The sequence below is a fragment of the Pteropus vampyrus genome, unplaced genomic scaffold (assembly GCF_000151845.1).
Source record: "Pteropus vampyrus isolate Shadow unplaced genomic scaffold, Pvam_2.0 Scaffold133, whole genome shotgun sequence".
Classification (NCBI taxonomy): Eukaryota; Metazoa; Chordata; class Mammalia; order Chiroptera; family Pteropodidae; genus Pteropus; species Pteropus vampyrus.
In genome coordinates this window covers 3,316,425-3,330,127 of record NW_011888914.1, presented here as the reverse complement: position 1 = coordinate 3,330,127, position 13,703 = coordinate 3,316,425, and the positions used below count along the sequence as shown (strand labels likewise).

Below are 13,703 nucleotides of genomic sequence, written 5' to 3'. Positions count from 1 at the left end.
TGACTGGCTCAGTCCAGCTTGAAAGCAGTGTGGGGAATGAATCTTCCCCTTAACTGTTAAGAAAAAAATGAACTAAAGAAATAAATTACTACAACAGGGACCGTGGCACTGAGAAAATGAAATAAAAGGAAAATCATCTTTCCATCATTGCATAGTCTCTCAAAGCAGCAAATGTGAAGGAGCACACTGGAAAGCCACTTCATTTTTACAGAGCCTAAGGATCATTTTTTTGATTACTTGAGTTTCCATGTCTAGTCACTTTATGAGCACACAGATACTGGAAGCTTCCTGCCCTTGAGACGGTCGTTCCTTGCACATGAAGCATGGTAAGAAAACACACACTCAGACTCTGAAAACTGCAGCTGTCTCAGCCACTTGACGGCTTTTAGGTCCACACTGTGGGCTTGGCAAGGGCGAATCCTAGAGGCGGGTCAAAAAGACAGCTTCCTTCAGGTCTTTATCCAAAGGACTGGCACAGTCCCGTGCTTCTGGGAGCACTTCCTCAAGGCAGGTGTCCAGGGTCCCTGCGAGGGGAAGCAGGCAGCTGGGCCCCCAAGGGTGGGGCTGGCTTCCTCTCAGGCAAGGGCTTCCAAGACAGGCAGCAGAGCAGCTATGCCCCAGCTTTGTTACAAGAATGGCAGCCTGGGCAAACCAAGGAATCCAAGAGCTTTCTTTACACTCTGAAATCATGTAAAATAAAATGTACATTGCAATACAGTTTTTTGTAAATGCTGGAGGAAGTTTTATAAATCAGATCTAAGAACAAAGAATGTTTTAGAGCTCTGAGTTCAGAAATGGTTGTCCATAAGGTAGAAGCTGGGCAAGAAGTATGATATCTTGACTGTGGTCTGAAGTTTCACCTTTGGACTGTGATCTTTCTGGTCTACAGGTGGTCAGAGGCTGTCACCAACTCAAACCACTGCCTGAGAGCATCGCTGAGCGTCTCGGGAAGTGCATTCATATCACGAAGAATTATATAGAAGGGGAATGGGAACTCTTCCATGTAGGATCGGATTTCAGGCATCTCTCCAGGTCCTTTAAATATTGGTACTTTAATGTCCAAGATGGAATCCTGTTAACAGAAGACATTTTGAAATAAAAGCCAAATCAGTGTCCTTGGCTATAGCTCTTCCATGACCTCTTTTGCTGACATTTTTGTCTAATTCCTGCATATGAAAATAGCTTTTATTACTAAGTAAAACAAAATTTTCGGGACTCTCGTTGAGGAGGAAGCAGATCTCTAAGCACCCCTTCCAGGAGAATAGGCACAAAAAGGGAGGGAAAGGGATATAAGAAAACTTGATTTCTCCACAGTGGTGTCTCCCATTCTCAACGTGGACTATTTCACATTAAATCTTGCTATCTAGGCCTTACCATGACCTGTGGAGATAACGCTTCCCTTGGAACAGAACTGCCCCGTTTTCTTTCACTTGGCAACTGATGCGTCCTGCTGTGACAGCACTGCTGAGATACAAGTAACTGGGAAGGGTTTGACTACATTTCCACGTGAACAGGACCCATTGCTAAGAGTTGACATAGTGCCCCCCTCACTGGATTATTGCGAGGTTAAATGAGAACATACTTATAAACTGCCTAAAACAATGCCTGACAGAACAGAGTTTTGAGTATGATGGTGTGACCCAGGCCATATTTCAGACAGAATAGACTGAATGGCATCCTTGCTTTATCCTCAGAAAAGTGGCTTTGTCACTCACCCGTGAACTGGGATTATCCAACACAACAAAAATGACAAAGATCTTAGCATTCTGAGCAGCCTGAACTGCTGCCAGGACTCTGTCTTTGCCCTCAAGGAAAAGGCCGCGTCCGTCAGAGACCACCAGGAGGAGTTGTGCAGTGTCTATAGTAGGACATACAGCAGGAGAGGGAGGAAACAGAATGGAAATCCATTTTTAACAAATCACGACTACTTAAAGACAAATTAACATAGGCTTTCTCTGTACTATTAACATCAAAGAGATATGAAACCGATGAACTCTGGGCACAAAAGAGGCCTCTAATTAGATCTCTTACTTCGGATGCCAGTGTCAGGGACAAGGCTGCACACACACCCGCACACAGCTGCTGTCAACAAAACAGTTTCCCAGTAGTGTTTCAGGGAATGTTGAATTTAGATCAGCTTCACTGTAGAGCAACATATAAGAGAACTAAAATACACATTTATGGCTATAAAATATTAAAATGCAGTAGAGTAGAAGTACCCAAATTTCGTATACCTGATTTCTGTTTTTCCTTGAAATTGACTTAAACAAAAAAATAGAAGGGACCAGTAAAATAAATGAATTAAATTTTTTTTTTTAAGTTATATAACGTTTCCAGCAAAAGATTACAGCTGTTGAGGGCTATCTTTTCTCTGTCAAGGAAGGTTAGCAAGTGTTGAGAGTCATGAAAGACTTGTTTCAGACAGGTTTGTCCATGATACACTCAGGATTGAGATTTTTGTGAAAGAGCTAAAGAACAGGTGTTTCAAGCCTGAAATCAATCACGGCTAGATTAGTTGGTTTCTGCATTATGTCCTCGTCTGCTTTCCTGTGTTAATACTCTTCATACTTAATTCCACATACTTTGCTCCTTCCTTTCACAATACTAAACTCAATATCAGATACGCATATCATAGTTCATTACAAACTAGTGTCTAATTCCTTGATTATAAGCCTCAAGAGTATGGTTTCAATAAATTTTGAATGAATAAAAAATTCCATGAATACCTCTCCATCTCCTGTTTATGTCTTTTCATGTAAAGCATACACTTGAAAAGATGCGATGGGTACAGTGAGATGAAGCAGTAAATTGCGAATACAGACAACAGAAATTCATTTTATTGAAGGCAGAAGAATGTAGCTCACCTGGACTGACGTTTTGCGAGAGCTGCTCGGTGGCTGCAAACATGTTGGCTACAGACTCTAGAAACTAAATAGACAAAACCTATTTAAATTCTCTTTCCACTATCAGCTTGAAGCTACTTCTGACACCTAAGTGGTTATCTATAGGCAATCAAACTGTCCTTTCAAGTGGGTCCTGTAGTAAAGGACCCACTGTTTGGCATTTATCTTTGGGTACTGGCATTGTCAAACAGATATGTGTCTCAGGCATATACCCCACTAGTTTTCTATAAGACACCCCCAAGGAAAAGAAATACTTTCCCTGGGGGGATAATAAGTAATTCGCCCCAAACAGCTATCATTTTTTAAAGAAAACTCAGCAAAAAAAAAAAAAAAAGCAAGAAAATAAATGTCCAGTGTGACATAAAGAGGCTAAATGAGGGCAGGAATCAGGACATCAGAATTATCCCATGCTATATTTTGAATTTATGTCATCCTGAGCAAGTCGCTGGCTCAACCACCATGGACGTGACACACATAAGAAATAAACCATTACTGTAAGCCACGGATGTAGGGTCATGTTAGCCTAAACTAGTGACAGCTGACTGATGCAGCAGACAAGACCTGGCTTTATTTTAAATCATTTCTTCTCTAGGCTAAATGGGGGACAGAAACTAGTCTTGACCCACCTGATAAGGGTACTGGGAGATGGTTTACTTTTCAAAATGTTTCCAGCCTCAAAAAAATAGCCAAAATATCAATGATACAAAGTCAAAAATGATCTTTGAGAGACTGAGAAAAAGAGGTTACACCATGTTTAACAATGAGTGCCACGGAGGTTTCTTTTCCAGTGGTACACAGGCTGGGGTTTAGGACTAATCTTTATTGTAAATTATACCTGCCCTAATACCATATTGGGGAGGAGGCAGTTCTAAAAATTATGTCTCCTAAACCAGAAGAACAACTATGCAGAATACATTTGATGTCAGCGTACCTGAGCAATCTTGGTTTTCTTTTGTTGGAATTTGCAGAGCCGCAGAATCTGGGACCCTGAGTAATCACTGAACTGTTCGTGGAATGGGTGTAACAGTTTTACAGATTCTCCAAAACTTGAGGAAGAAAAACCAAATACAATGAGGGTTATTTGTCACGTAAACAAAATTGGTTTTCCTAATGGAATTAAAAGGCACCCTTACCTGCACACTGCAATCTGACCCACTTCCAGAAGGGTTAGAGCATTTCCAATCACAGCCAAAGATTCAAATGCAAGCTGTGAAACAAAGTTAAGGGTTGAAAGAATCAGAATATCCTCTAGCGCAGTGCCTTTCAACTTTTTCTATACCAAGATTCCCACAGAAAATGTTTTTGTATGACCCAATACCACCAATACAGCTATTCACAACCAACCCAGAGGCTTTGGTGGCTTTAGTTAGGTCCTGGCTAATACCACAAATGCTGAAACTGAGAATCCATTACACTGGAAGGAAAAGTCTGCTCTAGACATCATCCACTGAAAGCGATCTGGAGAGATTAGGTCCACAAATTTTTAATTCTAAAAGTCGTTTTTTGACTATCTAAAAAGTAATCTCTTATGAGTAAAGATTTTACAAACTAATTTAATCTATGCATAAATTACAGCATAGTTTTAAATTTTGAATTCAGTTAAAAAGATGATACTTATAGCAACTAACATCTACTAAAAACATCAAGTGCTAGATATTAAACCAAGAGCTCTACATCCATTTTGTTTCATCTTCATAGCAACTCTGAGTTTGAAGCAGATATTGCTATAATCCTCATTTTTCAGACTGACACTTAAACAAATTGCCCAAATTCATGTAATAGTAACATGGTGGTGGGGAACTGGTATTTGAACCCAGGTTCAGAGATTACACTTTTTCCAGCAGAGCATATGTATAGATTTTAGGTTGCTCACTGGCTCATGCTGGATAATGGCATCACTGCAAAAATCAACATATACTTCAGCATCCATAATATTACTTACGGTATCATAAGTAATTCTATCCAGGCTCCTAAGTCTTGTTAATACTGACTGATAGAACACTAATTCTGCATAATTTAAGACTTAAAGAAACGTGTAGTGAATATATTTTTTTTTAAAAAGATTCAGATTATGTTGTGCATGGTCTAAAGAATAGTTTAATAGTACATCAAATTTTGTGGAAAATACACATTGTTAAGATTTACTTATTCTGCAGCTAGACAATAGCATAGCAAGGCTAAGAAACAAAACAATATAAAAGACCTATAACAATATGGAACCAAAATACTTGAGGCATCTTGAAATTGCCCCTTTGAAGTCTTTAAATTTTAAAGACTTCTCAAACATGGTATTTATGTTCTCAGAACAGACGAATTGGTATTGCAAAGTGTTTTTTGCCAGATCGCAATTAAAACATTTGGTGGCCCATGGAACATGGTTAGGTGTTTATTTCTCATCAAACTGCCACTACTTCTCTTCCGTACCTGTTTGGTGTGGTTGTCTACCATGCTAGAAGAGTCATCAATAGCCAAACAAATCTGATACTGGCGTTTACTGGGCTTGGTCCTCCGAAGCCAAATCTTGTCTTTTCGAAACTGACTAGCAATGTACGGGATGACCTTCCGCAGGTTCAGTCGCTTCCCAGTCCGATAGTCTCCTCTATCAAATTTACCCAAAGGGGCAAAGGTTAGTCAACTGCTCATTCCTTAAGAATTTCTTCAAAGAAATATCTTATTAATATCTTATTACCGATTATACCAAAGAATGAGTAACCTGGCACAATGAAGCGTTACTGCAATTAAGGTTTAAGAGCCAGGCTCATCTTGATCAGAAGCCAGAAGAGCTGGTTATGTATGTGGCAACAATAATTAGGTTAAAAAAACTGAGACATTTAAAAAAATTACGAAACAAGATGTTTGCATTGAATATTAAGTCTTGGCTTTTCTTTCTGTTCTGAAGCTATGATTTTGGATACAACTTTATCCAAAAGGTCTACGTAACATGTGGCAAGTGAGTAAAACAAAGTGTAGCAAGGTGAGCAACATGCATACACAAAGGCTCAGCCAATTACCCCATCAGATATAAATGAAACTCTTCATGTCAAACTTCACAGAAACCTGTGGTAGAGATAACATGATAGCAGGATACTGAACACCATACTGGTGCCTGTGCAGTAGAAACAGTAATCTAGAAGCCAACCTATAAGCAGTTAGATGCTGAACTCAACGGAAAAGGTGACACTGCCATCTTTTCAGGGCACTGTAAATGTGTCAAATGAAGAAGACTTACTTCAGTTTGGCTGCCTGGGTAGGCTCTAAAATGAGACGAAGTTGTTCACACAACTGTTGTGAAAGAGGTGCAGTTAAGACCAGGTAACTCTGCCACATCTCAGCGGCAGCCTTCTCCTGTGACAACAAAAACCACATGTAAGTTACCCTTACAATGTCAGAGTCGACCAAAGTCATTACAGCAAGACGAAGGCTTGAAGCTAAGTAGCAGAAAGTGACTTGCATAAACTTTCTCAACAGAAGCACTTTAAAGCATCTCTTAGCAAGCTGCAATCTAATTCACTTGATTAAAAATGTCTCTCCTTCCACCAAAACCACAATCCACAGTTCCAATTGAGAATTAAAGCAGTAAAATTTAGAATTCATGGGGTTGGCTCCATAGTGTAGTGCTTAGCACGTCTGCTTTACACACAGAAGGTCCTGGGTTCGTGCCTCAGGTGGAGCCACGGACCATACCACAAGTGCGCCAGGCCCCAGGTGTGCGCCACAAGCACGTGAGAGGAGATGCCCCACCTTCAGAGATCCAGTTCTGAAGGGGAGATGGCAACATCCGTAGGTCAAGGGTGGAAGTGGGGGAGTGGAGGGAATTAAAGAGGGGAAAAAATTAGAATTCATGACCAAATCAATGCCTTATTCACATCTCCTACAGAGAGTATAACCTGAACCCTTCATGTGAAGAGGGAGCTGTGAATGGGTAATTCTGGTGCCAGCAGATCCAGCCACTTAATCATGGGCTCTCAGGGTCATGTTTCAAAAGCAAAAGTGACAAGTGCAAATCTCCTAAGTAACACACTCAGCAATGTGCTTATTCCTGGGCACAAAGCTCCATGATTTTTTGCCAACTTTGATGGAGCAGTCAATACACATATTGGTGGGGATCATGATTACAGATATAAAACTAAAATATGTATATGTCGAGTAAATTTAAGATGCAAAGTCATTAAGAATGAAACTTCTGGTCAATCTACATTTCCACATATGCCGGCTGGCAATGTTCCAGGTGTCCTATTCTGAGGATGACACAGTATCATTTTGACCTATTTTTCTTAGACTAAAGGAAGTTAAAGAATTAAACAATTTTTTTTGTTGTTGTTTTAATTAAGCTACAGGTCTAGTGGCAAAGCAAGCAAAAAGCAATGGATAGACCTAGGATTCAGGATTGTACTTATATTCTCCATAGACTCAGTCTCTTTTACAAAGGTTACTGGAGCTAAGAACCTATTAAGTTTGCTATATCTGAACAAAAGCCAAGATATTTTATGAAAAGACCAGTGACTTACTTCTTCTGGGTTTCCAGATTCGTGTGGCTGCCATGTTTCCAGCTGTCTCTCCAGCTCCTGTCTTAGCTCACTGACATCTTTTAAAAAGGGCTAAGAAGAAAAGAACCATAGATGAGAGGCAGCCCAGGTTGGAAATGCTAACACTATCACTGGCTGCCTTCTTTCCTGTAGTATAAACTTCAAGTACATACCCCTGATATGTGAAACAAGCAAACTTAATGGCACATAAACCATTCTTCTGCTTCCCATTAGGAGAGACAAAATACATAAAGGGAATTTTAACATTTATAAGTCCATCACAGCAAAACAAAACCAAATTCCCATGATATCAATGATGAAAATATTCTTTGATTAATCCATATGCCATTAAGACAAATGATTGGGAAAAATGACCCAGTTCATCAGCTCTTCCTAAATGCAGGCATTAAGTCAAAAACTTTTTAAAAACTTTCTGAATAGTCATTTCTTTAAGAAAATTTTAATTACAGTTGACATACAATATTAGTTTTAGGTGTACAACATAGTGATTCCTATGTAGGCATTTACATAACCTACAAAGTGATCACCTTGATAAATATAGCACCCATCTGATGTCATACACAGTCATTACAATATCATTGACTATATTCCCTATGCTGTACTTCACATCCCCATGACTATTTTGTAACTACTAATTTGTACATCTTAATCTCTTCCTCTTTTTCACCGCCCCACCAAATCTGGCAACCATCAAAATGTTCTCTTTACGAGTTTTTCTATTTTGTTTGTTTGTTTATTGTTTTTTAGATTCCACATTCTTGCTACTTAACATAAACTGTTGACTGTCCTCTAGTCTCCTCACACAAGGATGGTGGATGTAAGAGGAAATTTGAGAGCTGGAGGCCCAAGAACCAGACCCGCCATCATGGCAGGTGAGGATAACGACCACCACTGTGACCCTGGGATTAACCATCAGAACAGAACAGTGCTTTATCTGCTTAAAGAGCACCTGTCCTATCAACAGTATTCCTAAATATTTTAATAAGCATATGATACCCCAAACAACCAGATGTTCCATAAAGTTCTTAAGACAAAGATTTAAAAGCAACCGATAATTACATTTTGTCGATTTCTTAAAGCAGTAACTAATGAAAGTTTTAGTACCTGGAAAACCGTGTCCACAAGGAACTGATGGGCCGTATGAATGGTTGAATCTTGGCTTCTCTCTAGTTTCTCATTCTCAGTCTCCTTGTGGGATTTGTCTGTCCTGGGGTCTTGGTCATCCTCTGTTTTAACAGTCTGGGTCTCCATCTCATCAAAAGCTATTTTTATACAAAGTCATAATTTTACTTACCATAATATTAACATAAAGACTGAGCCTTCATGGTTGCTTTTCGATACTAAGAACTACTAAAACTTCATTCATTCACTGCCCAATATATTCTTTCTCTTTGAGACAGTCATTGCCAATTTTTATTCCCCTAACTTCTCCTCCTCTCCACCCTGATGTTGAAGGTGGCTGTTCTGGGGAGGTGAGAATAGGGGAGACTATAGTTATGCTGGCAAACCTTGTAGAACTATGTGATTCTTTAAACTATGTGCAGGTACAACTTTAATAAAAATAAAAATTAAAATCAAAGTTCTACTTTATAAATAAAGGAACTGAGGCAAAGAAAAGGTGAATAATTTGCATCAACCTGTGAAGTGAGTAAGAGGTAAAGTCTAGGTTTCAATCTAGAGAAGTCTAATCACAGAGCTGTGCCTTTCCTCTGTCATGTAATGGCTAGTCAGTCAATAGTTCTAACACAAGGAAAGGACAGGAAGGGAGCCAAAGAAAAAAACTTTTGAATTTGGCAAGTTCTTCTGAATTTGCATTTATTCTATTGCTGATAGTTTTTTTTAAAACTGCTGATATTTTTAACATTGAATACATTTTTTAAAATGAAATGGAACTGTATGTAAGGAGACTTGTTACTTTCTCACATGCATTTTCCTCATTCTATTTCTTTAAATATTTTACTGCATTTTATGTTAATATTACATATGTTCATATAAATGAAAACATTATTTCTCTAATAATCGAGAATATATTTTCTTGTCACAACTGGAGTAAGTGATCTATTTTAAAAGGACTAATGGGATTTTGTCTGAAACTCAAGTTTCAGAGGTCTCCTTGAAAAACAGTGTCCTGCAACACCACTCCTCGGCCTTTCCACTCCCCAAGAAAATATAGTGAAATTATTATAAGCAAATGAATGTCTAAGCCATAGGTTAGGACACGGAAGTAACAGACCAGACTAGACTTACGGTTCGAAAGAAGAGACTTCTCTAAGCCAGACAGCTCAGAAGGGATCTGTTCTCCCTGTAGGACTCACCAGAGCTTGCCATGGCCCCTGACTTGACCTCCTCTGGCTTCAGCTGCTCCGTATCTACTGCTTTGAGCTCCTCCTGATCATCCATGTCCATTAAGGCATCCTCTATCTCCTCCTCCTCCTGATCTTTGCTGGAGTCTTTTGCAGACTGTTGCTGCTCCATGCTGGCTACATCTACCAACAAAGTACACACACATGTAGAAAGCCTAGGTCTTTGCAGAACAAAGTAATCATAAGTGGGTGTGGCCTCTGTCATTTCTAGCTTCCAAGATTCTACTAATGCTGGTTCTGCCATTGATTGGCTATGTGGCTTGGACAAAGTGCTTGACTTGTCTGTGCCCAAGATGTCCTACTGACCTACTGATGTAGCTGCCTATTCTTTACCCTCGATAGGAGCTACAAGGATATAGTGTAAACTACACATGGGACCACAGAAGTAGGATGTTTAGCTGGGTTTTTACTGCTATGACCAGAGGCTAAACCAGAACAAACAGACTGGGCACATGATTCAGAGCAGCTAATGGAATTATCTCCCATTACTAAGTTATGGGTGGAGAAACGGCAGTGATTAAGAATACAACATGGGGCATAGAAAGATCAATGTGAGAATCCCAGCATTCTGATCTTGAACAAGTTCATAAACTTCTTTGGCCTCACTGTGCTCATCTATAAAATGGAAATGATCTAGCTCATGAGATTACTATAGAAATTCCATGACCATGCAGTAAAGGCTCGGAATAGTGTTTGGCACAAAGTAGAAGCTCAAAGCATGGTAGCTATTATTGTTACTGCTTTAATTTTCTAATGAGTAGGCACAGAAGAGCGATCATTTTTGTACTATCCTCATAGGTAAATATTATCAACACTATTTTACATATTAGAAATGAAACAGTGAAAAGTCACCAAGAACCAGAAGAGGAGACTGATGTTAAGATTTTTTTCCTCCCCTTTTCACTTACAGAGAAAACATATTTTTCGAGTTCACAGCTCTTGCCCTTGCAGGGAGCAACCTCAAAGTGACTGACTATGAAGAAATGTCCAGTACTCAAAAACCCTGAGATCAGCACTGGGTTTGGATATGGCCAATGGTTACCAAGGATATTTAACAGGCTTACAGTAGACCCAGAAACTCTGAACATTTGCACTTGGCTACAGGTATCTTTAAACTCTTTAAACCAAAAATAAGTTATATCTGTGCACAGATATTAGAGAGAAAATAGTTTTAAAAAGCCATTCCCCTCCTTCTAAAAAAGAATTTGTAATAACACCTGGCAGACACATAGTCATACAGCATAAGCTATCTCAGAAAGTTCAGTGAGCAAAGGACAAGCCTTCCCTGTACCTACCGTAGGTCTGTGCATCGTAAGGGTCATCCCCTTCTCTAATGTGTTCAAACGCATCTGCATCCTCTGCCTGGGGCTGGGGCTGGGGCTGGGAGAGCCCCTGCTCGGTGCGGCTGTCTGTATCCACAGTCCTCAGCCTTTTATGCACATGCTCATTGTGATCACCCACGGAGCGTTCATTGTCAGCCTGTCCAGGTTTCCTCTTAAAACTCTGTGGGAAATACAAGGAAATAATTCAGAGCCTTGTCTGTAATAGCAAAAAGACCAAAAATAACCTTAATGTCCATCCATAGAGAGCTAGTTAAGAAAATCAGGTACAGCCATACGAAAATGGAATTCAATGCAGCTGTTAAAAAGAAGAAGCAGATCTTGATATACATATACGCGACATTCCCTGATATACTTTTATATCTGAATAAAGGTAAGGAAGAAACAGACACACGTTATATATGCAGAAAAGATCTCTGAAAGAATACAAAACTGGTAGCGCCAATTTGCTCTGGGAAGGGTCCCTGGGTGGCTTGAGGACAGGGATAGCATGGAAGCTTTTTAGGGGATGTTTTTATAAACCAATTTTGTACCACGTGCATAAATTACACCCCATTTAAAAAAACTCTTATTTTTAAAACACAGAAGACTATGGACAGTGGAAAGGGTAATACTGGTTGGTGCTGGGCAGCAGCGCACAGCACCAGGTTCTCAGGCTGCATAACCGAAACAGGGTGTGTGTGTCCATGTCCTTGCATAGTGAAGAAGCCCCAGTGACAGGGTTCCACTTGGAAAGCCCCACGGTCCTGGTTTGCTCGGCAGGGCTGCCATCATGTCTAGCAGAACAGGGACGGCAAATGCAGGGAAGGAGGCTTTTCTTTTTCTTTTTTTTTTAAATCACTATGTTTACAGCATCTTTTGCTACATGCAGCCTTCACTTTAGTTGAAGAGTCATAGAGACCTGTGTGTTTTTCCTGGTCTGTTTCTGGGAAGCCAACCGAGCGATGAAGTTGGATTCATGGCCTTCTGCCTGGTTTGCATCCGCAGATCCACTCCCGTGTTCCTATAAAATCCAAGCCATAAAATAGTAAGGGTGGAGGAAGCTACCAAGCACCTGGTTACTGCGCTGCATTGTGTATGACTTCTCTCACCATTATTCTCATGTCAGAGTCAAATAATCACACCTGCCTGCCTGCTCTGGAACTCACCTCACCCATGACTAAAGCCTGGCCTGTGGGCAGAAACAGGAGCATCTAGACCTGGATCTGTTACCCTCTTGGGTGACTTTGCTTTGCAAGGCTGATTAGTTCTTTGTTTACAGGAGCGTAATGGCTTATTCTGAAGGCAGGACAGACCTCAATTATAAACCAGGCTCCATCAGCAACCAACTGTGTGCCCGAGATTTCCAATTAACTTTACTGAGGGTTATTTAACAAAAATATAAGATGGAGAAAACAGTAAGAACAATAATATCAGCTATCTTATAGAGCTACTGAGAAGACTTGCTGAAGTAATAAGAAGGACTTGCTGAAGTAATGAGAATGCTTAGCATCTAATGGGTGTTCAATAAATGGGGTGGAGCTGTTATTACCAGTGAGAAAACTGGTGCTTAGAGAGACTTAAGAAGCTAGCAGAGTAACCATAGTAACAGCGAGCCCTCTGATTTTGTGCTCTTTCCATAGCATGCCAGAAGCCTTTAACTGTAGCCATATATATAACACAACACTTTACATCAAGGAATAAAGAAATGCCTTGCTTTCTAAATTAAAATGTTTAGAAGACTGGTGAACAGCAAGGAAAAGGGAAGCACTATTAGAGGCACATTACTGCATCAAGTCTGAATTCTACCTTTCTTTCCTTGGGAGTATTCTAAAAAATAAAATGAACCTGATTCTCCCATGAAAAACTACCAGTCTAATAACTTTTTTCATTAAGCATATCACTTAAATACAGTGTATAGCAAATATTCTGGGGTTTCTTCTGGCATATAAAATAGGTCTATGATCATTTTCTCAAAGAACAAGAGATGATCTTTTAGATGTCAACAACAAATAAACATCACACGTAAACCAACCACTGCTAAATAAAACACAGGGTCACAGAGGGAGACCCTCCTAAAAGGCAGCTGGCCGAGGTAACAGGGAACTCTCACCTCCTTCCCTTGCTCCTTCTCGGGTGCAGCCCCAGCCAGCTCCACAGCCTGCGTGCTCTGCACGTTCTCCACCCCGGTCTGCCCACAAGAGTCATGCTCCTTCCTCTCTGTAGCCTCTGGCACCTCCTCTTCTGTGTCAGAGTTCTCTCCTTCTTCTTTTTCTTCCTTCTTCGGGAAAATCAAACACAGCATTAAATGCTCTGGGGAAAGAACATGAGGTAGGGAACCCCTGCATTAAGCAGACAACCCACTCCTCACCAAGGGGAGTCTACAGGGAGGGGATCAGCCAGTGAGGGTCTTAAACAGAAAATGAAAGCTGCTTGACAGCGCCACCTGGTGGTGAAGTACTCTAAAAGATTCTAGAGGGACTAATAATTTCTCATTATTTCTAATATAAGACAAACCAGACATCTCACAATACCTGAGGCTGAAGACCCTGGTCAACAGAGACACTATTC

At 40.2% G+C, this 13,703-nt stretch overlaps 1 protein-coding gene across 1 annotated transcript in view; it reads right to left on the bottom strand.

The window, feature by feature from the left end:
• Nucleotides 1–797: 797 nt before the first annotated feature.
• Nucleotides 798–13,703, bottom strand: part of MDN1 (midasin AAA ATPase 1) — a 140,584-nt gene continuing 127,678 nt past the window's right edge. Inside the window, exons 89-102 of the mRNA XM_011367395.2 lie at nt 13,667–13,697; nt 13,246–13,413; nt 12,055–12,156; nt 11,109–11,316; nt 9,766–9,936; nt 8,555–8,712; nt 7,412–7,501; nt 6,133–6,248; nt 5,328–5,502; nt 4,037–4,110; nt 3,835–3,949; nt 2,865–2,928; nt 1,716–1,858; nt 798–1,072 (exon numbers count right to left, since the gene is read on the bottom strand). Of these exons, the coding sequence (XP_011365697.1) occupies nt 884–1,072; nt 1,716–1,858; nt 2,865–2,928; nt 3,835–3,949; nt 4,037–4,110; nt 5,328–5,502; nt 6,133–6,248; nt 7,412–7,501; nt 8,555–8,712; nt 9,766–9,936; nt 11,109–11,316; nt 12,055–12,156; nt 13,246–13,413; nt 13,667–13,697 (1,804 nt within the window). The 3' untranslated portion in view covers nt 798–883. The remainder of the gene's footprint in view (nt 1,073–1,715; nt 1,859–2,864; nt 2,929–3,834; nt 3,950–4,036; nt 4,111–5,327; nt 5,503–6,132; nt 6,249–7,411; nt 7,502–8,554; nt 8,713–9,765; nt 9,937–11,108; nt 11,317–12,054; nt 12,157–13,245; nt 13,414–13,666; nt 13,698–13,703) is intronic.